This window comes from Prionailurus viverrinus, chromosome B4 (assembly GCF_022837055.1).
Source record: "Prionailurus viverrinus isolate Anna chromosome B4, UM_Priviv_1.0, whole genome shotgun sequence".
In the NCBI taxonomy this organism is placed as follows: Eukaryota; Metazoa; Chordata; class Mammalia; order Carnivora; family Felidae; genus Prionailurus; species Prionailurus viverrinus.
The window spans coordinates 91,795,795-91,822,738 of record NC_062567.1 but is presented as its reverse complement, the minus strand read 5'-3'; the positions used below and the strand labels follow the sequence as shown (position 1 = coordinate 91,822,738).

Genomic DNA, 26,944 nt, shown 5'->3' with positions numbered 1-26,944 from the left:
GCAAGAGGTCTCTGAGTTGAATGGGTGCTCTTCAATACCCACATAAATCCTCTACTCTGTGTCCACAAGCCAATCCCCTTCCCCACCCACATACCCAAGGGACCAAACTACTTAATGTGTTTAATTTAACAAAAAATGTTTTTAAGTTTTTTATTTAAGTAATCTCTACACCCAGTGTGGGACTGGAACTCACGATTCTGAGATCAAGAGTCGCATGCTCTTCTGACTGAGCCAGCCAGGTGCCCCAATGTTTTTAATTTAGATTGTGAGCCTTCAGGGAAGATGATCAGACCTGGTTTTCCATTCATGCATTCATTTAACAAATACTGTTTGAGTACCTACTATGTGCCAGTCCCTGGGGAAGGCAGACATGGGGCCTGTTCTCATGAATCACACATTCTAGTTATTATTCTGACATAACTGCAAAATAAAAGAAATTCCCCAAGTGCAGAGTGAGAGCTACAGAGGTTGCACATAACCGAATTGCACCAATCAGTGCCGCCATGGATGTAGGTAGCATTTCCTCCATCCCATTGCAAACTGGTCAGTACAAACAGTACCCTTCCTACACAACATGTTTAATAGTTTGTGTTTATTGAGCAAAGTGCTATGTGCTGGGCACTGTGGCTAAGGGCTTCACCTTCTTTAATCCTATCAACAATCTTTGCAAGATAGAGCCTATTATTATATTTATTTCTCAGTGCAATTCAGTAACTTGCCCAAGGACACTTCTACATATATATTTACCCACATATTTATGTTTATTTGTACACCAAGTAGCTTGTCAGCAACATAACATTTTTAGCAGTTTTTAGTAGAATATTAAACTCTTTCTGAATTCTTCTAAAATAGGTCAATGCAGGGGCACCTGGGTGGCTCAGTCAGTTAAGCATCCAACTCTTGGTTTCAGCTCAGGTCATGATCTCACAGTTTGTGAGTTCAAGCCCCCTGTCTGGCTCTGTTCTGACGGTGAACAGCCTGCTTAGGATTCTCTCCCTCTCTTTCTCTCTCTGCCCCTCCCCTACTCTCTCTCTCTCTTAAAATAAGTAAATAAACTTAAAAAAAATAGGTCAATGCAGTATAACATGAAGAATAGAGAGTAAATGGGGGCAATGGCCCAAACACCAGATCAGTCCTTAATAAGATATAGATTAAGGTCATGAATATCTTCCCGGGGAAGGGCCACCTTCGGGAACACTGGTGGGTCAGAGGCAACAAGCTGGGTTTCATGGCATTTATGAATTGTACTAGGAAGGGAATAGTGCAGCTTCTCCCTTACTGACACTCCTCTTCATTGAAGAGGGTGTACTTTAAATCAATAAATGATTAGCCTTCACTTTTTAAGGTAAATGTTACCCTATTTGATGGAAGTTCTCTTTATTCATTAATAAAACCATCACACTTTAACCTTTGCAAGAAAGTGAATACCTATTTCCCCATTCGCACATAGAGTACTAACTATCAAAAGGGAAAAAAGGGATTTAGGGGATTAATGGAAGTCCCCCTGGGATCTTCTGAAGCCATAGATAAGGAATGAAGTTGAGTTAAGGCATCCACACAGATCTTGCAGCCTAAGGCCATATGCATGTGGAAGCTGATGAATTTCACTTGATAGAGGCAATATATTAAAAAAAAAAAAACCAGCAGAATAGTATTTCTGAAATGAACATGTTCTGTACTTATTTCTCTAAACATCTTTTTGAAAAAAACTATTAAAGGGGTAGTAATTAAATACCTAAAGTGCATGAAGATGCAAACAAGGGAGTCTATCAACAGATAAATGAAGGGAAGCATTTTTGATCAATTTCTCTAAACACTCTTTATATATATATATATATATATATATATATATATATATATAACATTATCACTGTGCATTACAAATAAGTCTATTTACCTTGTTGGTTTTTTTGGGAATGGCCTTTCTTGGAGAAGATGCACTAACAGCTCTGCTAAATTTGCTTTAAAAAGAGAGAGAGAATGTTAATTACCGTTCAAATGCCTCTCCAGGAGTTACACGACAAAAGCCCAGGCTGCCACTAACACAGCAGTATGATTTTTTCTGTAATACAGTGGTAATTTTACAAAGGAAAAGTCAAGGCAATTGAGAGTTCCTTTTGAGAAAAAGAACCTTAGTAAGCGTAAATGAATGCGTTAAATGTTGTATTTCTCTTTTTCTCATAATTAGACCCCAGGAAATGTGCATTTACCTCCTTAAATGAAAAAAAAATTAGAAGTTTTTCCCCTGAGAACCAAAGACGATTTTCTAAATTTAGAAATGGCCACTTCTACTCCTTAAAGGAGAAGTCATCCTTTGGTAAAATGCAACATTTCCTAAAACACCTTGCTCTTAAACAGATGCTTCACGGTTTGTTTCATTTTCAAAGCAGCAACAAAAAATAAGAACATTATCACATAAGGCAATTGTGTCCCAAAACATTCTAAAAACAGAATAGGGACTTCATTAGCAGAAAGTAGTGGTTGCTGCTTGATCAGAAAGAGCATCTAGTTTGATCTGGTTATGGAAAGGCCCTATTGTCTCCTTTCTCCTGTGGTGCCCCTGGATATACCTGATGGAGCTTGCTTCACTGGCTGAAGACTTCAAACTACTGAGCCGCTTTAGCCTGGCCAGCTTTCTGTTCCATATTTCTAACTCTTCTATTCTTTCTTCAAGGTTGTTTGTTAGTTTGCAGAGCTGCTTCACTGCGCCCACATTTTCCATAAAGATCTGGTCCTGGAAAGGAAGATAGTACAGAGGGCATAAATTTGCAGTTTGAGACCACCAGGGAACTGTCTGAGCCTATTCAAAGACAGTTAAAGTATACCACTGAAAATAGTTATATACACACCCAACCTCAAGTTCATTCAAGACAAAACTGGAGAGGTTTGCAACTTGAAATGATCTTGCTAAACTGCTGGCTGTGTAGTCAAACTGCTTGTGTTCAATTTGCAATAAAATGGAAATATGTCCTTGTAATACAAGAGAGAAAATGGAGCGGAAGGACATTGTCAAGTTTGGAATCTGAAGATTTATTTTGTATGGCCATTATACTATATTTAAAACTCATAAAAAGAAAGAACAGGCTTCTGAATGTTGATTTGTGTGTACATCACTAAATCCTCATAAGAAATGATTCTTGTTCTTCCTGGTAAAATGCATCAAATTATTTAGGTGAAGGAGAAAGGAATGAAGACCTGGGCTTTTCTCTGAGTTCTGCCACTTACTAGATGTGAGACCCCATATAAAACAAAACAACTTCTCTGAGCTTCAGTTTCTTCATACTGAGAAGATAATTCTTGAAGTGTTAATTTCTGCTTTAACATCTCATGATCTACCATGTACAATTTAAATTTAGCCTAACTCCCAAACAAAATTTAAAACAATAACGCCTAATTCTATCTGTTCAGGGAAGGTCACTGACACATCAGAAAGAGCAAGAAAGGGAAACCAACCAAAGCCAGAGTGTGCAAACCATCTCTTCTCCAACCCACATACTGTAGTTGTCATAGAAACATGTGTGTCTGTCTCTCAGCCATAACAAAAACACTGGAAAGCTCTCATCAACCCATATCCTGATCTTGTGACCTCCCCTCCTTTCCCCCTCTCTGTTTACAAGTTCAGAATGCCAAAGAATTCTTTGGGGCTCATAGAAGCTGATCCACTATGGTAAAATGATGAGGTCAAAGCCAAAAGAGAAAGATTGTTTTGTAGTTGGGGGATCAAACTCAGGGCTATGTGTCTTTGAGATTCTCATGATGCAAAATGAAGCTTTAAAGGTTTCAAACACTGTAAAGCAACCACTCAGAAAGGACTCAAAAGCTCAACATTACAGACTTAAAGCTTAGTTCATGAAGTTTAAAGGCATGCACACTGGTATAAAACACAACAGTAAAGGTAAATATATAGTCAATTTCAAAATACTCCAATACTGTAGTATGAGATGTGTAACTCACTTAACTCTAGTATAAAAGTTAAGGACAAAAGTACTAAAAGTAACTACAGCTACAATAATTGGTTAATGGTGCATACATAAAAAAGAGGTACATTATGACATCAAAAACATAAAATATGGAGATGTGAGTAAAAGGGTAGAGTTTTTGTATGTGATCAAAATTCAGTTGTTATCAGCCTAAAATAAGCTGTTATATCTATAACATATATTATATAAATAAGCCTCATGTAACTATAAAGCTAAAACTAAAGCTAAAGATAAAAAGAAGAGAGTCAAAGCATACCACCACAGAAAATCAGTTCACAGAGAACACAGTGAAAGAGGAAGAAAGGAACAAGGGAACAGCCAAAAAACAATGATTAAGATGGCATTAATAAGTCCTTCCCTATCAAAAATTACTTTAAAAATAAATGGATTAAATTCTCCAGTCAAAAGGCATAGAGAGAGCAAATGAATTTTAAAAAGACCCAACTATATGCTGCTCCCTACAAGAGAGATTCACACCAGCTTTAAGGACACATGTAGCCTTAAGGAATGGAAGAAAGATACTCCATGCAAATGGAAACCAAAAGAGAGCAGGGATAGCTATAGTTACATCAGATAAAATAGAATTTATGTCAAAAATTGTAACAAGAGACAAAGGAGGTCATATAATGCTAAAGGGGCCAATTCATTCAAGAGAATATGTATCTATATATGTCTATATTCTATGTGTGTGTATACACACACACACACACATATATATATATATATATATATATATATATATATATATTTCTCTATCTCTCTCTCTATATATAGATTAGATATTGGTATATCTATATCCAGAAAGAGAGAGAGAGAGAGAGAGAGAGAGAGAGAGATCCAACATCAGAGCACCTAATATTAAGCAAATACTAACAGACCTGAAGGAAGAAATAGAAGCAATACAATAATAGTAGGGGACTTCAGTGTTCTACTTTCAACAATGGATAGCTCATCCAGACAGGAAATCAAAAAGGAAACACTGGGCTTGAACTATACTGTAGACCAAATGGACCTAACCGACATATACAGAAATTCCACCCAACAAAGCAGAATACAGTCTTCTCAAATGCATTCAGAATATTCTCAAATCTAGATTATATTTTAGGTCACAAAACTGCGTTACAAATTTTAGAAGATTAAAATTGTACCAAATATCTTTTCTGACCACAATGGTATGAAACTAGACATTCATAATAGGAGGAAAACTTGAAAATCCACAAGTATGTGAAAATTAAACAATACATACTTGGAAAACTAATGAGTTAATGAGGAAATCAAAAGGGAAATAAAAAATATCTTGAAGCAAATAAAAATGGAAATGCGGCATAATAAAACTTATGGGATACAGCAAAATAGTCCTAAGAGGGAAGTTTATAGCAATAAACACCTACATTAAGAAGAAAAAAGAAAGATTTCAAATAAACAACCTAATTTTATACCTCAAGGAACTATATAAAGAACAAACTCAGATGAAAGGTAGTAAAAAGAAAGAAATAACAAAGATCAGAGCAAAAATAAATGAAAAAGAGACCAGAAACACTACAGAAAAAATAAACAAAATTGAGTTAATTTTTTCAAAAGATAAACAAAATTGACAAACCTTTACCTAGATTAAGAAAAAAAAGAATGAGAGAGGAGACTCAAATAAATAAAATTAGAAAGGAGAGGTGACATTGCAACTGATACCCCAAAAACAGTAAGGATCATAAGAAACTACTATGAACAATTGTACTCCAACAAATTGGGTAAGTGGATGTTCCTAGAAACACAACCTACCAAGACTGACTCATGAAGAAATAGAAAATCTGACAGGCCAATTAAGAGAAAGGAGATTGAATCGATAATCAAAAATATACCAGGGTGCCTGAATGGCTCAGTTGGTTAAGTGTCTGACTTCAGCTCAGGTGATGATTTCACGGTTCATGAGTTCAAGCCCCACATTGGGCTCAGCACTGGCAGTGCAGAGCCTGCTTCGGATCCTCTCTCTCTCTACCCCTCCCACTTGCTCTGTCTCTCATTCTCTCTCTCTCTCTCTCTCTCTCTCTCTCTCTCTCAGATAAATAAGTAAACTTCAAAACAAACAAACAAACATCCCAACTAACTAAAGTCCAGGACCAGACGGCTTCACTGGTGAATTCTACCAAACACTTGAAGAAGAATCAATAGAAATCCTTCTCACCCTCTCCCAAAAAACTGAAGAGGAGAGAATACTTCCAAATTCATTTTAAAAGGTTAGAATTAACCTGATAACAAAGTGATATAAAGACATTACCAAAAAAAAGTCAATTATAAGCAATTATCCCTGATAAATATGGATAAAAAATTCTCAATGAAGTATCAGCAAATCAAATTCAGTAATCATTAAAAAGATCACACATCATGACCAAGTGAGATTTATTCCTGGGATACAAAAGTGGTTCAACATATGCAAATCAATCAATGTGATACACCACATTAATAAAATCATATCATCTCAATAGATGTAGAAAGTGCATTTGACAAAATTCAGCATCTTTTTTTTTAATGTTTATTTATTTTTGAGAGAGGGATGAGAGAGAGAGCAGAGGAGGGGCAGAGACAGAGAGGGAGACAGAAGATCCAAAGTGGGCTCTGCACTTAGAGCAGAGAGCCCAATGTGGGGCTTGAATTCACGATCCATGAGATCGTGACCTGAGACAAAGGTCTCAGGACTAAGCCACCCAGGGACCCCTCAGCATCTTTTTGAAAAAAACTCTAGACAAAGTATAGATGGGCTATACCTCAACATAATAAAAGCCCTATATGATAAGCCTATATCTAATATTACACTCGATGAAGAGCTGATAGCTTTTCCTCTAAGATCAAGAACAAATCAAGGAAGTTCACTCTCCCCATTTTTATACAACATAATACCAGAAGTCCTACACAAAGTAATTAGACAACAAAAAGAAATAAAAGTTATCCAAATTGGAAATAAGTAAACTGTATCTGTTGCAGATGATATGATCTTATATACAGAAAGCCCTAAATATTCCTTCAAAAAACTATTAGAATTAATAAATTTAGTAGAGTTGCAGGGTACAAAATCAACATACACAAATTAGTTGCATTTCTATACATTAACAATGAACTATTTGAAAAAGAAATAAAGAACCCCATTTACGAGGGCATTAAAAACAATAAAATACTTAGGAATAAATGTAACCAGGAGGTGAAAGACCTGTACATTGAAAATTATACAACGTTGGTGAAAGAAACCGAAGACATGAAAAAATGGAAAGATATCCTATGTTCTTGGATCAGCAGAATTAATACTGTTAAAATGTGCATACTACTCAAAGCCATCTACAGATCCAGTGCAATCCCTATCAAAATTCCAATGGCATCCTTCATAGAAACAGGAAAAAAAGTCCTAAAATTTATATGGGACCACAAAAGATCCCTAATATCCAAAGCAACACTGAGAAAGAACAAATCACACTTTCTGATTTCAAATTATATTATAAAGCTACAGTAATGAAAATAGTACTAGCATAAGAATAGACATATAGACCAATGGAATAGAATTGAGAACCCAGAAATAAACCTACACCTATATGGCCAACTAAAATTTGACATGGGAGCCAAGAGGACTCAGTGAGGAAAGGATAGTTTCTTCAACAGTGTGGGGAAAGTTGGATATTCACAAGAAAAGTATGAAATTGAACCCCTATCCTACAAAAGTAACTCTAAATAAATTAAAGACTTAAATGTAGACCCAAGACCATAAAAATCCTAGAAGAAAACATAGGGAAAAAGTTTCTGGACATTGGTCTTGGGAACCATGTTTTGGATGACACCAAAAGCACAAGCAACAAAAGCAAAATAAACAAGTGGGGCTAAATCAAATGAAAGAGCTTCTGTACAGCAAAAGAAACAATCAACAAAATTTAAAGGCAATCTACAGAATGGAAGAAAATATTCACAAATCATATATTTGATAAGGGGTTAATACTCAAAGTACATAAGGAACTCACACAAATCAACAGCAAAAATAAAAAACTAAAAACAAAAAAAAATAATCTGATTAAAAATGGGCAAAAGACATGAATAAACACTTTTCCAAAGAAGACATACAAATGACTAAAAGGTGCATGAAAGGATGTTGAATATCACTAATTATCAGGGAAATGCATATCAAAACGACAGTGAAATATCACCACATACCTGTGAAGATGACTATTTTGAAAAAGGCAAGGGATAACAAGTGTTAGTGAGGGTGCGGGGAAAAGGGAACCATTGTGCACTTTTGTTAGCAAGGTCAGTTGGTACAGGCAGTATGGAACTCAGTATGAAGGTACCTCAAAAAATTTCTGGGTATATGTCTGAAGGATATGAAATTACTGTCTCTAAGAGATATTTGCACCCTATGCTCATTGCAGCACTATTCACAATAGCTAAGATACAGAAACAATCTAAGTGTCCATTGATTGATAAATGAATAAAGAAAATGTGATACACACACACACACACACACACACACACACACAAATGGAATATTATTTAGCTATAACAAAGAAGGAAATCCTGCCATTGTGACAACACGGATGGACCTTGAGGGCATTATACTAAGTGAAATAAGTGAGAGACAGAAAGACAAATACTGTATGATATCACTTATGTGTGGAAGCTAAAAACTCAGAGAAACTCAGAGAAACAGAGAGTAGAAATGGTAATTTCCAGAGGCTGAGAGATGGGGGAAATGAGGAGATGTTTGTCAAAAGGTACAAACTCAGTTTAAAATGAGTAAGTTCTGGGAATCTAATGTACATCATGATGACTATAGTTAATCTTGTATTATATACATGAAAGCTGCTAAGAGAGTAGATCTTAAATGTTCTCACCACATGCACACAAAAAATGATTGTGTGGGTGATGAATGTGTTAACTAACCTTATTGTAGAATCACTCTTCAATAAGTATGTGTATCAAATCATCATGTTGTATGCCTTAAACTTGTATTATACCTCAACAAAGCCAAAAAAAATTCAGTTGGTAAGGTAGGATAGTTGGTGGGGGGTTTAAATAAAATGAGATCGGACACAAATTGAAAACTGTCGAATTTGCTAAGTATATACGTGGGTTTCACTATTAATCTCAGTTTGTGTATGTTTGAAGTTTTTCATTAAAAATGTTAACAAATAAATCGGAAAGCAAAAACAAAAACAAAAAATCTCCAGACAAAAGCTCTTTAAAATTTTCTCATTCTGTTACAAATTTTTGCTTACTTCTAAATTTATTTTAAGAAAAATAAGGCAGCAATCACGAAGACAAGAATATTGTTCTATGGTTCTAAATCACAGTAAGTGTCATATGACCATTCACTATGTTTACATTGTAGAAAGCTTTATACTATCATTATAACTGGTCACTATGTCCAAGCAGTGGTCCCAGACCACTGGGAATCCAGACAGATTCCCAGCCATCATCTCTGACTCCTCCTCCATCCGCTTACCCACAGGTGATCCCACCATGCAGTGCTATCAGTTCAATGTCCCAAAGCTCCTGAATCCACCCACTTTTATCCATCTTCAATGGCACTACTATACCTAATATTCTTTTCTATTTTTCTCGGCAACCAGCTTCCTCTTCTTTTTTAATGCTTGCTTGATCCATGAATTTGATTCCAACTGAGAGCAGGCCATGGAGAATGATACTAAAGTCCCCTCTAAACACAGTAATTTCATTCTGCAATATCTACCCAATGGGACTTTTCATGCTGCCTCACGAGATATGAACGATTTGTTCATTTCTCCTTGTCCAGTTACTTGTAAATTGTCCAGTTACTTGTAAATAATGATAAAAAGCCAGCTTTGATCTCCCCAACTCAAGTTTACTAGCACCATACATCTTCTAAGTAGATCCAATAGGCAAGAAGATAATTCATGTGTTTTCCTACTTAAGAGGAAATACAGATGGAGAGGGAATTTACTACTACCTTCCTGGTTGTAATTATGGCCCTGACTTTATGGATCCAATAGAAAATTACCAAAAAATAAATTTCTAGGACATGTTCTAGGGACTGACTCTGACTAAAATACTTCTGACTTCTATCCTCTATCACCATATTGAAGCCAGTATAAATATGTTCAAAAACATAATCCAGAATTTTCTGAAAATATTCTTTTTTATGCAAGTGATAAGGTCTCTGTGAGTTCACTTTAACCATGAACATGCACCTAGATCCCTGAGGAACTTTATCTAAATACACACATCCAGGTCCTATGTAAAGGTTTATATTCATTAGGACTCGGATGGGCATAAGTCTGGGGCATTTTGAAAAGCTTCCCCATCTAATACCCAGTGTTGGTTCATAACTATTTTATCATTGAACCTAATTTAATTATTCAACTCTGTCCAGTTATTATTAACCATATTAATGGGACCCACTATCTCAGCTGAAATGTAGCTTTACAACTGTGATGCAAAAGTCATGAAGCCAGCTTGCCACCAATAATTGCTGGGGAGACTGGGGGAAAACAGAAAGTGCTTCAAATCACACAAGAATCTTGTGCCCGTGTAAGACTCGCTTTGGGGTGAAGGTACAAATGGACAGCATGACATATTTTCTGAAAAGACACATGGGGCAGTTTGGCAAGTATATGTGCACATGAAAACAACAAGGAGCAATATGAAATCAGAGCAATGCTGAACTTAGAGGAGGTCACTTACTTAAGCCCTATCCTTTCCTATAGCCCCCTTCACTCTCTGCTCTAATCACATAGAACCATTTGCCCTTTGCTGAACATATCAAGCTTTCTCTAGTGTCTGGGGCTAGCACAGCACAGGCTGCTCCCTCTACCTGAACCACCTGTCCTCCCCCACCTCTCACTCTCCTTCCACTTACTGTCATATTTACCTATATTGTAAACACCTAGAGATAGGGCCGCATCTTGTCCATAGTCGGTGTGCCAATACAGGCAGAAACTCAGTATGGATTTGATGATTAAATGAACGAATATTCTTACCAGGACTGTTCGTGTCATGTGGCATTGAGAGGTCATAGCACCATTCTCTAGTGAAATAAAGAGTGGCCAAACTTCAAGTTTATTCTTTTGTCTGAGGTTGCTCTCAGAAAAGGAAAAAGATTGAGGTCCAAATTCCATTTCCATGTTAGGAAATGTCCATGGAAATGTGGGTGAATTAAACAAAGAAATACTAGTGTGTAACGCCCTCAGCTCAATGGGCGACTGGTTGGACAGTATCCAGCAAACTGGTTTCCACTCGGGTTAGGTCCTTTCCTCTTTGAGAGGGTTTGGCTCAGGAAATGGATAAAAGTCCTTCAGTGCCTCCTCACTCCCCAGGTAACCCTTGCAGAACACAGTTTGCAGGCTCCCGGGTCCCTGGCATCTCTGATGACAAAGGAGCCTACAACAGGAGCAGCCAGGCAGCAGAGCTCATTCCTTTTCTCTCTGGGGGGCTGCAACTTGTCCTCTATTGAACACTAAATAAGGGGAATGAAGTCTGATCACAAAGCAAGCTTTGAGAAGTTGAAACAGGCTCTTCTTATTTCTTTCCCAGAGACAGTCACAGACTTGAAAATTTCTCCTGGTGGCGTCTGATGTTGCATGAACTAATGTTTTATAATAAAATGATGGGAATAAAATAGCCTGTAACTGAGCATCGTGAAAATGACTACCAATGGGAGAAAAACCTTTAGCCAATGGATGTGCCAGGCAATTATTTGGCCTTTGAATAAATTCAGCTTTACATCTCTGTCCAAGAGTTTATTTTGTAGATAGCTCACCAGGCCTTGATACGGATTTAAAAAATAGAATCCCGGGGCACCTGGGTGCCTCAGTCAGTTAAGTGTGTGACTTTGGCTCAGGTCATGATCTCACGGTTCATGGGTTCGAGCCCCGCATCGGGCTCTGTGCTGACAGCTCAGAGCCTGGAGCTTGCTTCGGAATCTGTATCTCCCTCTCTCACTCTGCCCTTTCCCCGGCTCTCGCTCCATCTCTCTCTTTTTCCAAAAATAAACACTAAAAAAAAAAAAAAAAAAAGAATCCCTAAACCAGAAAAGCAGGCTGCTGAGTTATACTTTAGTAAAGCATAAAATTCCAGGTATTAAATCAGTGGCTTGACTAAACAGGCCTATCTGATTTTCAAAGTATTGCCACCACCTGCTGCCACAATATTTAAATTGCAGTCTTAGGTGTCTGGAATAACATCTTCTTTTCCTAACATTTCATTACAAAAATTTTCAAGCACACAGAAAAGTTTTCAAAAGTGTTTGGTAAATGCCCATATATCCTACCACTTAAATTCCACAATTAGCATACTTTCTCACATATCTCCATCCATCCAACCATCTTGTTTAAATACATGTTTTAAAATAAAAAACACTCCTGTATCCCTCGGGTAAATTCTTAGCAGTGTTATTGCTGGGTCATAAAGGAGATCTATTTTTAAATTTTTGAGGAACCTCCACACTGTTTTCCAGAGTGGCTGTACCAGTTTGCATTCCCACCAACAGTGCAAGAGGGTTCCCGTTTCTCCACACCCTCTCCAGCATCCATAGTCTCCTGATTTGGGTGATGGGTATTGAGGAGGGCACCTGTTGGGATGAGCACTGGGTGTTGTATGGAAACCAATTTGACAATAAATTTCATATTAAAAAAAAGATAATTATTAGAAAATTAAAAATAATAATAATAAAATAAAATAAGATAAAAAACAAATGGAGACTAGACTTGAAAATTCCCTGAGCAGACAAAATTAGTTTAGTCATTTAACAAAGCTTAATTTAACTTATTTTGCACAACCAACTTGACATAGGTCATCTCTTGTTTGTGCCTCTGGAAATCAGCAGCAAAACATGAACTGTTTCCCAAGGTTGACTAATTCCCTATGATTTAAGAAAATTCTAATATTATAACCATTCAGAGTGAAAAATAAACAGTCACTGCCTTCTCTCTATATAAGCTGTTTCATAATAATACACCCTGGATCCTTATTCCATGTTTTGGTTTCAGCGCTCCCAGTTTGCAAACCATCTTTTTTTGTGTGCACAATAAACTTTTACTAATCTCTATTTTGGTGATCCATTGGTTTTACTTCTGTTACTTCTGAACTTTTGAATGAGCAGTAACTTTTTAAAAGAAGACATAACTACAAAAAGAAATTTTCCTACAAAACCAAATTTCCCAAGAAAACAATAAATGTCATGTTTCCCTTTAAACTGTTACTACCAGAGGGGAGCCTGGGTGGCTCAGTCAGTTAAGCGTCAAACTTTGGCCCAGGTCATGATTTCCCTGTTCATGAGTTCGAGCCCCGCATGGGGCTCTGTGCTGACAGCTCAGAGCCTGGAGCCTGCTTCAAGATTCTGTGCCTCCCTCTCTCTCTGCTCTATCCCCGCTTGCGCTCTGTTTCTTTCTGTCTCTCAAATATGAGTCAACATTTAAAAAAAAATTTTTTTGAATGTTTACTACCAGAAACAAGAGGATTTTTCTCCCTGCTTCCAGTGTGAGGAGCTCTTAGGAAAGAAGATGGCCTACAAACAGATGATCAGTTGTTAAAATATCCAGGGTTGCTTTTAATAACATACTAGCTGTAAGGCAATCATCAGGCTTGGAGTCAAATCAATCATGTGAGTGCAACAGGGAATGTTTACCTCCGACAGGAAACTTATCGCCACTGCCAGTAAATGAGTTCTGCTACCTCCCTTGATGAGAAAAGATTAGATTTTTAAACCAGCTGCTGACTAGGACATTTAAAAGCCCCCATTTTGGGGGAAGGGGAGCAGGAGATACAGGCTTCCAGTTACGGAATGAAGAAGTCAGGGGAATAGAAGGCACAGAACAGGGAATACAGTCAGTATACAGCGGTAGGGTAATAGTGTTGTGTGATGACAGACGGCAGCTGCACTTGTGGTGAGCATAGCATGATGTACATAAACTTGTTGAATCCCTGTGTTGCACACCTAAAACTAATGTGACGTTGCGCGTCAACTCTCCTCAAACGTTAATGATTTTAAAATAAATAAATAAATAAATGCCTACGTTTGGATTCTGGGCCAGCCATATGAACTCAAACTAATATGAATTTTTTTACAACTCAGTTATTCTGAATAAAAACACTGCATGTGTCATTCTGTCAAAAAAACATCAATCATTTCAAAGACAGCTGAGGTGGTAGCCATCTCTGAGTGGCATCTGGAAAAAAATTATCAACAATTAACCATTTATTAGGTTAATCCTACGTTACAGACCTAAAAGTTGTGGTCTTTTTTTTTTTTTTAAGTTTCTTTCTTTATTTTGAGAGACAGTGCGAGCTTGAGCTAGGGAGGGGTAGAGAGAGAAGGAGAGAGAGAAAAAGTCCCAAGCAAGCTCCCCCTTGTTAAAGCAGAGCCTGATGCGGGGTTTGAACTCCCAAACTGTGAAGTCATGATCTGAGCCAAAATCAAGAGTTGGCTGCTTGACAGACTGAGCCGCACAGGCACCCCAAAAGTTGTGGTCTTAAGAAAACTTATATTTTAAAAAATCGTTTAAAAAAAAAAAGCAATTGCTTCCATGGGGGAAAAAGTTATTAAGGTAGAATTTTAAGTTGCTATACTAAAGTTGTATTTGCTGAGAACTATAAAGAATAAAATAATTTGGTCTGTATAGTAATGAAAGTGACTTTATAATCCCCCAAACTTGCTGAGCCAGGTTTTGGACAAAGTCTTACCTGATGCTGAAATCCATGCTCTTAACCACCTTGCCGTATACGATCGGTGATTTTTCAGTCATCAGAATCAACAAGATTTTGTTAACGTTCATTTTCTTCCCATCCCGTCTCTTTCCCCCCCATGTCCTCATCCATCCTCTCTGCTCACTTGGCTTTCTGAGACTGTGCTTGCCCCTTAGTCTCCTGCATTAGCCCAACCCTCTCAGCCTTCCCAGGTCTCTTCCTTCCTCTCTGGGCCTCAACTAGAAGAAATCTGCTGCTTTTAGTCTACTTGCTTCTTATTCCGCAAGAACTGAAAGCCTATAGACCAGGCAAGTAGCAGGAAGTAGGGGTGGGATGGCCCAGGAAGCCCTTGTAGGGAAGCTTCTCCTAAGCATCTTGTCACCAGATCTGGTATTTCAAGGGAGCCAGAAATCTAAAATTTGTGTGAAGATCTCCTAATTTTTAAAAGTTATTTATTTATTTATTTATTTATTTATTTATTTATTTAGAGAGCAAGCAGGGAAGGGGCAGAAGGAGAGAGAGAGGATCCTAAGCAGGACACAGGACTCACAAACTGTGAGATCACGACCTGAGCCAAAGTCAAGAGTCAGGCGCTTAACTGCCTGAGCCAGTCAGGTGCCCCTAAGATCTCCTAATTTTTACAGATATGCAATAAATTTGAAAATTTTTAACACACCATGAGGAAAAGAAGAGTGTAAGCCAGACTTGGCCACAGGCTTCTGATCTGTGACCAGCATCCATAACCTTTCCCTTATTAACATCTTCACCCATGTCTGCAGCTTCTCCTCAAGCCCTACTGTGCTCTCAGTCTCCACACTCCTACTCGACACTGGGCATTTTCTTCCAAATGTTCGGATGACATCTCAAACTCAAAATTGAACTCATTTTTTCCACTAGAAAACCACTTCTCCCATCAGATTTCCTTATATTAATAGAACTACTTCTCTTCTTTATTTGAGATTCAGAAACTCAGCCATTAACATAAACAAATTCTTACGAGAACCCACAATATACCAAATACGTACTAAACAGCACAAGATTGACAAGGCACATTCTCTGACCCCGAGAAGCTCACAGTCTAGTGGAATAGATATGGAATAGAAACAGAATGACAACACAATATGATAAATATTCTAGAAGATGTTATATTCAGAAGCCTAAACCAATGTAGAGACAGGATCAATCAAGGCATCACAGAATTCATTAGGTCATTCAACCAGTATTTGTTGAATTCCTACAGTACTCTAAGCCCTGGGCTTGAATCCACAAATAAAGTATAGGAGATATAGCTTTGAAAAATATAGAAGATTTTTGGAGTCACACAATTAACCAGGGAGACTGGCAAAGAATAAATAGGCAAATAAGATAATTCCAGCTAGGGACAGAAGTCTCCAGGCTGTCGTGAAGAAGTTTGCAATGTGCCCCCTTCACAGAAGCCCAGCTGAGGGGCTGGATGGGGTCTGCACTGGCCCAGAGGAGGCACCTTTTTCTAATTACAGCAAAGGCACTACGTATCCTCTCAGTGGTCCTGAATCTTACAAAACAGTGAAACCAAGTGATGTGGAGACTATTTTAGATGAGGTGGTCAGGGAAGGTCTTGGCAGTGAGATCTAAATGATGAGATCATCTAAAGAAAGAGTCTTAAGGGCAGAGAACACTCAACAGAACAGCTCTGAGGCAGCAACAAACTTTGGTGAGCATGAGAACAGAAAATAAAGGTTGTAGGGGAGGGGATAGGCAAACCAGATGTGCCCATGTGTGCAGAGACATGGTATTATGAAGGTGTTTTGGGGTTGGGGGGAGTGGGTGTGAGTGTTAGGAAATGAGTTAGAAACAGAAGATTCCATCCAGATTGTGGAGGGTTAGCAATAAACCAGTGAAGAGCCAAAGTGGGAAAGGGAGATCATATGATTAGAGGTGCTTAGTTTTGTTTTTGTTTTAGGGAGAAAAGTAAGAAACATAAAGAGAATAAAGAGGGATGATAATAGACAAGAGATGTCACCAAAGTTAGAACAGTAGCACTTGGTGTCTAATCAAATACTGTGCATGAGAAAAAGGAAACTTTGAAAGGCCATCTGTGATGCTCCACCCTCAGTCACACCTTTGGACCCCAAGGTCCACCACTGTCTTCTGTCACTTGTCTCTCGGTCCCCCGCTTCCTTCTCATCTGTGAACCCCTGCCTAGTGTCCACAGACAGGAGCACTGCGCATCCCACAGTACTTGTCACACTGTCATTCAGAGTTCTATTCTTATGTCCTATCTCATCACCCCGCTTAGACACCCCGCTTAGCTGCTTGAAGATAGGAACCCTGTCTTACTGAGCTTTGCATGACTCAAACAGACAGTTCCTGCCACATTACAGTTGAAGGAAAAGAGAACCAATGAAAAGTAACTACATATTAAGGCATAGTAGGGTGGCTTATATCATGCTATTATAACATACACACACACACACACGCACACACACACACATTACTCAAGGCCTAGTTATTCGCAGAGTGAACCTCATCTTTATAGAAGCTTAGTTGTAAATTCACTTCAGGCCACTCTTACATTTATTGAGCACATTTTTCTTACACCAAACACACCTAATAATACTGCTCAAGAAATGTAGCCATCTGGTCCTAAATAATCACAGAAATCAATAAAGTTGCCAAGCGAAGAGACAGATGAGTAAGCCCAACAGCGAAGCCCTCACGGTCTAATGCAGGGTTAGACTGCAGTGGTCACCTGCCATGGCTCCTGGCTCTCAGGACCAGCCCCCTCCCATCACTGAGCTTTCACTCGGGTACACGAACCATGAGGATTTTGTAAGAAGAAGCAAATTATCCCAGGTAAGAGAAGTTCATCGTGCACAGTCATCTGTCCTGAGAGACAAAGGTGACTTATACCAACTTTGACCGACAGCACTAATCTCCAGCTCTGGTTGGTTACATGGGCAGTCTGTAAAGATCCAGCCATTTCTGTTTCTTACTTGGGCATAATGTTGCAAAACGTGCATATGGAAAATATAGTACAGTCACGGAGAGCAACATTTCAACATTTTCATGTGCATTTCTAGTTTGCACTTCAGCTTCAACAAAAATTTCTTTATTAAAAAGGGACATTCAGGGGCGCCTAAGTGGACCAGTCGATTAAGTGTTCAACTCTTGATTTTGGCTCAGGTCATGATCTCATGGTTTGTGGGATCGAGACCCATGTTAGGCTCTGCACTGTCAGCCCAGAGCCTGCTTGGGATTTTCTCTCTCCCTCTGCCTCTGGCCTTCCCCCACTCATGCTTGTTCTCAAAATAAACATTTAAGAATAAATAAATTAAAATAAAAAAATAAAAATGGGACATTCAGTAGAAGAGAAATAGAGTATAGAGGGAGAAACTGTAACTGAACCTGACCTATTACTATGGTACACGAAGCCCAGGAAGTCCTAGAGAAGTTCCTTAAAACAAGCAGTCCTGGATATGGCAACCAAGGCCAACATGGCACCCACACAAATGGGTAGGAGGCCAGGAAACCAAGAGGCTCCCTGTATATCTTGTCCATTGTACAATTAACAAACAGCATGGGGCAATAGGAGTCACATTACCCATGTTCTTTTTTTTTTTTTTTAATTTATTTTTTTCAACGTTTATTTATTTTTGGGACAGAGAGATACAGAGCATGAACGGGCGAGGGGCAGAGAGAGAGGGAGACACAGAATCGGAAACAGGCTCCAGGCTCTGAGCCATCAGCCCAGAGCCCGACGTGGGGCTCGAACTCGGACCGCGAGATCGTGACCTGGCTGAAGTCGGACGCTTAACCGACTGCGCCACCCAGGCGCCCCACCCATGTTCTTAATAAGAAAGAATAAAGGAGATATTCTGTGAAGTATTTATAATGTAGTGGAGGGATATTTCACAGTGTTGAGGATTAAACCAGCAATTGAAATCTATTCTCAGAAGTGAACCAAGGTGGAAGGCCAGGCTTCAGAGCATGGAGGTGTTCACCTGCTCTTAGTGTTACAGATTCTGTAAACGAGGGCGGTCTTGGTGATGTCCTCATAGATTGAATCACTACAAGATCCTATTACTCAGAGAATCACAACCTGTCCATTCTGGACTCCTGTCAGTTTGATTTACTTATAAACTGAATGCTGCCTTGGCATGGATTGCTTCTCAAATGACAAATGAGCCTGGCTGCCTGCAATAGGAATACCAACCCTTACTTTCCCAGGGCTCTAGGCTTGCCTTCTTAGGAATGAATTTGGGTTGTAGCCTCTGTGGGGGACTGAGGGAGTGGGTAGCCCTCGGAACTGCTGTTGCTAATAATCCTGACTATCCTCATTCAACTCAACTGGGAATGGGAAGACACGGGGCCAGGGGAGAACTAATGATTTTCCTGAAGAGTGACAATCATATGGCCCTGGACGGATGTTACCTACACAGAAAACACAGAAATCTCTTCCCTGGGTGTTCCAGCAAAGGACCACAGCCAAAAGAGATATGGCTGCTACCAAATGAGTAACCCCAAGAGCCCTACCTTGGTAGCCTAATGACACATTCCCAGGGCTGCACCCTGAGCTTGATGGCTGTGCCTACATGCTTTTCTCTCACCCAGGAAGCTTCTAGAAATGCAAGACAGTGAGGATGACCTTATTACATGAATCCCTCAGAATATCCCTTATCATATAGGTATGATATATGATATATGATATGTGTATATATATATATATTACTATTTATTTTTGAGAGAGAAAGAGACAGAGTGCAAGCAGGGGAGGGACAAAGAGAGAGAGAGAGAGAGAGAGAGAGAGAGAGAGACAGAATGCAAAGCAGGCTCCAGGCTTCAAGCTGTCAGCACAGAGCCCAACGCAGGGCTATGAACCGCGAGATCATGACCTGAACCAAAGTTGAACACATAACCGACTGAGCCACCCAGGTACCCCACCCTTATTTTATATTTTAAGTAAATAATTGGGAAACTTCAGTACTTTATTATTAAAAATAGATTTCTCATGATAAACCTCTCATGAGGTCATGAGGCATGACCATGTCTGAGGGCATGACCCAAGAGGTGCTTCTATTCGAGATGGGTCTGGGAAGCAGGAGTAAGTAACTCGACCTCTGCCCCTCTGTCCTTGCAGATTTGGGGCAGAGCAGGCCATCCAAGCCCATTATCTAAGTATTTGTTGTCCAAGCACTTGTAAGGAGAAGACCGAGGAAGGACCCAGCATGGAAAGGCACCATCTATCCACCTTGCTACTCCAAGTGTGGCTTGCTGACCAGAGAGGGTGGAAAAATTGGCATCACCTAGAGGCTGGTTAGAGATGTAGGATCTTGGGTCTCACCCCATTATTGCTGAATCAGAGTCCGTATTTTTTAAGTTTCTTCACTGATTCACGTACACTTTGAAGTTCGAGAAGCACTGCCCCCGTGAACTGACAGATTACAAATTAGTCTCAACTCAGACATCTCTCCCTACAACTATAACATCCCCATGTCAATCAGTTTTCCCTCCAGCATCAAATATAACAGTGCAATGTACAGCATGTCAGCAGCAGGGTGAATTTGCCAACCTTGCAAAAAATGCAGGATTTCACAGAATTCATAAACCTGAGCTTGGAGAACCACTCAAGCCACACACACACACACACACACACACACACACACACACAGCAATGGCAAGCAAGGGAATGACAGCCTTAGACCCCTTACCAAGAGAAGGGGAGCTCATCTACAAGATGGGGACATTCCTTCAAAAGAGAATGATTTGAATATCAAAGAATTCAGATGGGCCCTTGGGAAAAAACGATGAGGCTCATGAATATCTTTTTAAGACTGACCCACTTTATGTGTTATGAAAATGGAACATACAACTTTGTTGAAAACTATGCTTGAAAAGAAGAATCAACACTCCATTCAGCCTTTAATCAGGCTAAGAATTTAATTATTTGATCCTAATGACAACCTAAAGTATATTAGATGAGATAAATTACACTTCCTCAAGTTTGAGTTCCATTTTCTAAGACAAGGCTGATCAAATCTTGCTGTCACTATTTCACATGACATTGGGTCACATTTTAGTTGTGCTCCTGTTAAGTGGACTTTCCCCAGGCCAGTTTTTCTCCGACAGTTAAGACCTGCTCCACTCTACTGTCACTGTTACATATTTCTTTTTCTTTTTTGCCTTATGGGGCTTCTTTTTGGCACCTCTGAACAGCTTAGCATAACTGATACCAATTACTCCATAGCTGAGTGAAGCTTTCTTTTTACTGTCTCGTTTCCTGGTTGGAAGTTTCAGTGCATGTGGTACCACAGAAAGGGGTTCACCGTGGGGTCATAGCTCCAATGGCAGATCTACTCAGTGGTTACCTTATCGACCATGAGGAAGTTCTCCAGCGTCTCCCCATTTTCACAGATGACATTACCGACCTCTTTTACAGCTCTGGGCAGGATCTCTCGTACCTCCTGGGCGATCATTCCTAGACACAAACACTCCCAACAGGTTTAGTGAGGAAAAGACCTTTCTGGAGAACATCCTCCCTAGCCTACATCAAAATGGAAGGCTGACAGCCCCCTCCAGGACATCTTTGCAAATACATGCTTATCCCCTCACAGCTTTCGCTTTGATCTAGGATACATTTGAAGCAAAGAAGGAATTTTGAGCCCATAACCACCATAGGATTAAAAGCAGGGGTGTCATTTTCTTGACTTTTCCTTGAGACTCTGGGCCGGATTTTGGAAGGAGGGAGTAAATACCTTCAAATCCCTGTATATAGAAGTAAGGGTGGGGCGTTAGCTTGATTTCCTTTCTTTTCTTGCAGGAGGATTTGCCACCTAAATGGTCCCTCTTTCTCTAGGATTCCTGGATCGGAGTACAAACACCACTCTGCCCCTTCTCTGACCTAGACTGACCTATTCCACACCTCTCCCTCTCCCGGGTCTGCCTTTTACAGCTGGAGCTGTGATCTGCCCCCCAGCTCCGAGCAAGATGATTCCAGTGAAAAGAAACAATGTATTCAAAATATTCTGCCAGTACCTTGGAGTGTAGGAGTAAGGATGGGGGTGTTGAGTCAAGATGACACAGAAATTTCTCTCACCTTTCCTGTTCTAGTGATTACGGATTTCACAGAGGAAATCAATGCCATAGCACACAATCTCCACATAAAGAGGGAATTGAACTTTTAAGAGTTGACAACACAAAATTAAAAAGGGAATTTGTGTGCATACCTGTTTGATGGGCAGTGTTTATTCCCATTGAAGATGCAAACTCTGGTTTGTAGTCGTATTCAACAATCCTCATTTGGGCTATTCGTCTCAGCTGCTCATTTGTGTCAACCTAATTTAATTAAAGAAGAGCGGATTTCACCCATTTAGATATTTCCCATTCAAATCAATGCCCAAAGAGACCCATAGAAATTAGGAATGTTGACAGCAGGGTTCTTTCCTCTTGTCCGAACTATTTTAAGGAAAGTTTATGTTTTTCTCCTCAGAGAAACCAAAGCTTCAAGGTCCATATCAATGACTTCCATCCACTGACAAACTGAGACAGAGTTTTTATGTCTAAATTACAGGGTGAAAGCTCCCCCATTCACTACTCTTGCCTTTTTTCTCTCCTTTGAGGGGTGAACTCTCCTTCTGAGAATGGAGACTGATCACGTTAGAGAGAAAAAATCGCCACTCAGGATTGCAAGGGATCATTTCCAAATGGACATACAGTATAAACACCAAATAAATATAGGCCAACCTTGTATTTACAAACTGAAAATGCTTAGTTCAAGTAACAACCTTTGAGGAATGGATATAACTACTATACCATTGATTTGCTTTTGGACATTTCACTGGAGAAAATTTCCTCAAGTGGCAGGTTGCAAGGCTGTATTGTTCACCTGCTGGACCTTCCAAGATCCAGACTTTCCTCTCCTACAGACGGCTTCTCCCCCCAAACCACTCTGGTCAGTGATGGTGTGCTTCTCTGAGCTCACTTCTTTTACAGGTTATTGAAGGTATTCCCAACTTCCACTGCCAGTTCCTCAAAATAATGTCACTGGGTCCCAGCAAAATGATAGTAATACACAATAGAGTGAATTTTTCCTAAAGCTAAATATGTTTCATTCAAAGGATTTCCTTTTGAGTTTTTTTTAATGTATTCATGGTAATAGCAGAATCAATTTTTATAATGACCTTATTCTATAAGTAAAATGCTGGTAGCTCTTTTTCTTTTCTTTTCTTTTTAATTTTTTTAAATCTTCATTTATTTTTGAGAGAGAGACAGTGTGCAAGTGGGGGAGGAACAGAAAGAGGGAGACACAGAATCTGAAGCAGGCTCCAGTCTCCAAGCTATCAGCACGGAGCCTGACCCAGGGCTCAAACTCGCAAACAGCGAGATCATGACATGAGCCGAAGTCAGAGGCTTAACCGACTGAGCCACCCAGGCACCCCACCCTTTTTCTTTTAGGATTTTCTCTTAGGCTATAATTTTCTTTTAGGATATAATGATTACAAAACCAGTGGTCTCTTGGCAATTAAAATTATACTGCCTTGACATTCATCCATGTATTAGAGTAACCAAAATTGCTTTGTTGTTCTTGTTTTATGAAAACCCTGAAATGGCCTTCAACTCCTCCCTTGACCCACTCTGTTGGGTGAGTTGGAAAGCTCCTCTGATATCATTAAAAGTTCCCTGTCCTTCACTAGTTCGGCTGATTGTGAAAAATTGTGGCTTGACACTTACCTGGCTAACTGTGCAAACTCTATTTCAGGTACTTCTTGGGAAGTATAATTTTGAGCTCACTGTTATTTTGATACTTGCTGTCATCAAAAGCCTGGTTCAATTCATTTATTCACTGTATTATTCAACTAACATTTAACAGTCACCTTCAACATACCATGCACTACACTAAGTGCTGGGACTTTAAAAAGTGATTGCTTTTTAAAAGTTTGTGGTCAACTAATTGTGCAACCTGAAACCATAAAACTCGTAGAAGAGAACACAGGTAATTTCCCTGACATCAGCCACAGCAACATTTTATGTCTCCTAAGGCAAGGGAAACAAAAGCAAAAATAAACTATTGGGATTACATCAAAATAAAAAGCGTTTGCACAGTGAAGGAAACCATCAACAAAACAAAAAGGCAACCTACTAAATGGGAGAAGATATTTGCAAATGATATATTTGATAAGGGATTAATATCCAAAATATATAAAGAAGTTATACAAAAAAACAAATAATCTGATTAAAAATGGGCAGTCAACCTGAATACACATTTTTCCAAAGAAGACATCCAGAGAGGCAACAGACACAGGAAAAGATGCTCAGTGTCACTAATCATCACGGAAATGCAAAGCAAAACCACAGTAAGATATCACCTTATACCTGCCAGAATGGCTAGAATCAAAAAGACAAGAAATAGCAAGTGTTGGCCAAAATGTGGAGAAAAATGTATTATTGGTGGGAATGTAAATTGGTACAGTGTTGTTGGGAATGTGAATTGGTACAGTCATTGTGCACTGTTGGTGGGAATTAAAACGGTACAGCCATTGTGGAAAACAGTATGGAAGTTCCTCAAAAAGTTAACAGTAGAAATACCATATGATCCAGTAATTCCACTGAGGAGTACCCAAAGAAAGTGAAAACATTCATTCAAAAAGATATATGCACCCTGTGTTGGCTGTAGCATTATTCACAATAGCCAAGATATGGAAGCAACCCAACTGTCCAATCTTAGATGAATGGGTAAAGAAGATGTAGTATATTCATACAATGGACTATTACTCAGCCATTAAAACATTGTGAGGTCTTCCTATTTGAGACAACATGGATGGACTTCAAGGGTATTATACTAAGTGAAATAAGTCAGACAAAGACAAATACCATATGGTTTTACTTACTTGTGGAATTAAACACAAACACAATTAAAAACAAAACAAATAAGTAAACAAGCAAAAAGCAGGTATAGAGAACAAACTGATGGTTGCCAGAGGGATGGTGGGGATAGGCAAAATGGGTGAAGGAAAGTGGAAGATACAGGCTTCCAGGGGCGCCTGGGTGGCTCAGTGGGTTAAGCATCCGACTTTGGCTCAGGTCATGATCTCATGGTCTGTGAGTTTGAGCCCTGGGTCAGGCTCTGTACTGACAGCTCAGAGCCTGGAGCCTGCTTTGGATTCTGTGGCTCATTCTGTCTCTCTGACCACTCCCCCCCCCCCCCACTCAAACTCTATCTCTCAAAAATGAATAAATGCTAAAAGAAAATTTTTAAAAAAAGATATAGGCTTCTAGTTATGGAATGAAAAAGTCATGGGAATAAAAGGTACAGCACAGGGAATATAGTCACTGGGGTTGTAATAGCCATTTATGGCAACTATACTTGTGATGATAATAGCATAACACACAGAATTGCTGAATCACTGTGCTGTACACCTGAAACTAATGTAACGTTGTATGTTAATTATATTCAAATAAAATATAAATAAGCAAAATACAAATTAAGAAAAACTTTAAAACAAAATGAAAATGAATAAATAAGTTTTCTAATTGTCTTGACTTTGTAGCATACTGTTTCTCTGGGATTACACATTCCAAGTTTCCTAAAATTTAGACCTATTAAATGAAATTTTTAAAAAATGTTTGTGGGGCACCTGGGTGGCTCAGTCGGTTAAGCCACTGAGTTCAGCTCAGGTCATGATCTCACGGTTTGTAGGTTTGAGCCTCGTATCAGGCTCTGTGCTGACAGCTCAGAGCCTGGAGCCTGCTTTGGATTCTGTGTCTCCTCCTCTCTCTGCACCATCCCCCCCACCCCCCACCTCACACCACTCTGCCTCTCTCTCTCTCGAAAATAAACATTAAAAAATTTTTTTCTAAATGTCTGTGGACTAGACAGGCAGACCCATCATAAATGAAAATGTGAGAAATGCAGGATGAAAATGGAACTATGGATCGAGAATTTGGCAGCTCCAAGGAGGACCCCAAAATATTCCTAGGGGAGCATAAAGAAAGACTTCCTAGAGATGGAAAAACCCCACTGAGATCTGGGCTTATTTTGATCTTCAAATAAGTTCTGCTCCTTTCGCTTCAGGTCTTTGGCTCAGGGCATTTCCCAGCCTCGAAAGCTCTTCCTTCCCACTCCTACCTTCTCCCCCAACTTAAACATCCCTTCACCAGGGAAGCATTTCTTGATTTCCAACACCAGGAAGGGTCCCTTTGCCTTGTGTGCCAATGGGAGCTGTTGTTTTTCTTCATAGTGCTTATCACGGTTATCACCAGACAAAGTTGTGTCACCTTCATTATCTGTCTTCCCTATAGGATATATACCCCCTGAGGATGAGGACAAATCTATGGCCATGGTTTTCTGCTCACCACCAAATCACCAGTTTCTAGTACAATTCCTTGCATGTAGTTGACACTCAACTAACATTTCTTAAATAAATTAATAACTTAATAAATAAACCTCATACAAATAAATTTAAGAAAGGAGTTAGTCAGGGAAAGATGCAGGGTAGAAAGAAGGGACAGAAAGGGTGAGGCCAAGACCCGATGCTAGACTGAAAGAACACCATGAGTAAAGTGCCAAGGGAGTAAGTTCCCTGAATGATGTCTGCCCAACCAGGGTGGAGTTTGGCATTACTAGACTGTAAAGATTAAGGCCAGAGCAGGGAGGGCCTTGCAGGCCATGCTAGGGAGGGGCAGTCACAATCTCACATTGCCCTGTGCACACAGCTATCACTGTGAGCTCCTATATTCAGCAAATATTTAATGAACAGCTACTGTGTGCCAGGTGCTATCCTAGGCATTGGAGATGCAATGAATATTTCTTACTCAGAGTTCAGATTTTTTTTTTAAAGTTCTATTTTTGAGGGCAAGGCTCACATCTAGTTGATCTCAGGACCTCTGGAGTGCCCAGCAGAGTGGCTCACATGTTATAGACACCCCAAACCTTCAATGAAAGAAAAAGCCATGAAAGAATGAAGGTAGTGAAACAGCAGAACAATCCCTGTCAATCAGGAGCCATCGTGGCATGGCCTTGCACTAGCCAGGCCCCACCCAGTTCCCCATTCCCTGCACCCTTGGGAATCCTGTGGCTGCTTTGCCTACCTTTCATTATCCCCGTGGTTCCTGCACGAGCCCTCATGGGTGACCTTTGCTGCCAACAGGAAGCAGAGGAGGCTGTGTCCTCACTGAGGCTGTCCAGGCTACCCAGAGGGAACATGACCCCTGGTGACTAAGCTGGATCCTTTAATGCATTTTCCCCCGAAGGCATATTGCTGGACGAAGCATATTGTGGGTTTGATGGTATTATTACC

General features: G+C 39.5%; 1 protein-coding gene across 1 annotated transcript in view; it reads right to left on the bottom strand.

The window, feature by feature from the left end:
* The window catches only part of MYRFL (myelin regulatory factor like), a 126,550-nt gene that overhangs the window by 19,998 nt on the left and 79,608 nt on the right, over positions 1 to 26,944 (bottom strand). The window contains exons 12-15 of the mRNA XM_047867337.1: positions 21,875 to 21,983; positions 21,017 to 21,126; positions 2,571 to 2,734; positions 1,898 to 1,961 (exon numbers count right to left, since the gene is read on the bottom strand). Of these exons, the coding sequence (XP_047723293.1) occupies positions 1,898 to 1,961; positions 2,571 to 2,734; positions 21,017 to 21,126; positions 21,875 to 21,983 (447 nt within the window). The remainder of the gene's footprint in view (positions 1 to 1,897; positions 1,962 to 2,570; positions 2,735 to 21,016; positions 21,127 to 21,874; positions 21,984 to 26,944) is intronic.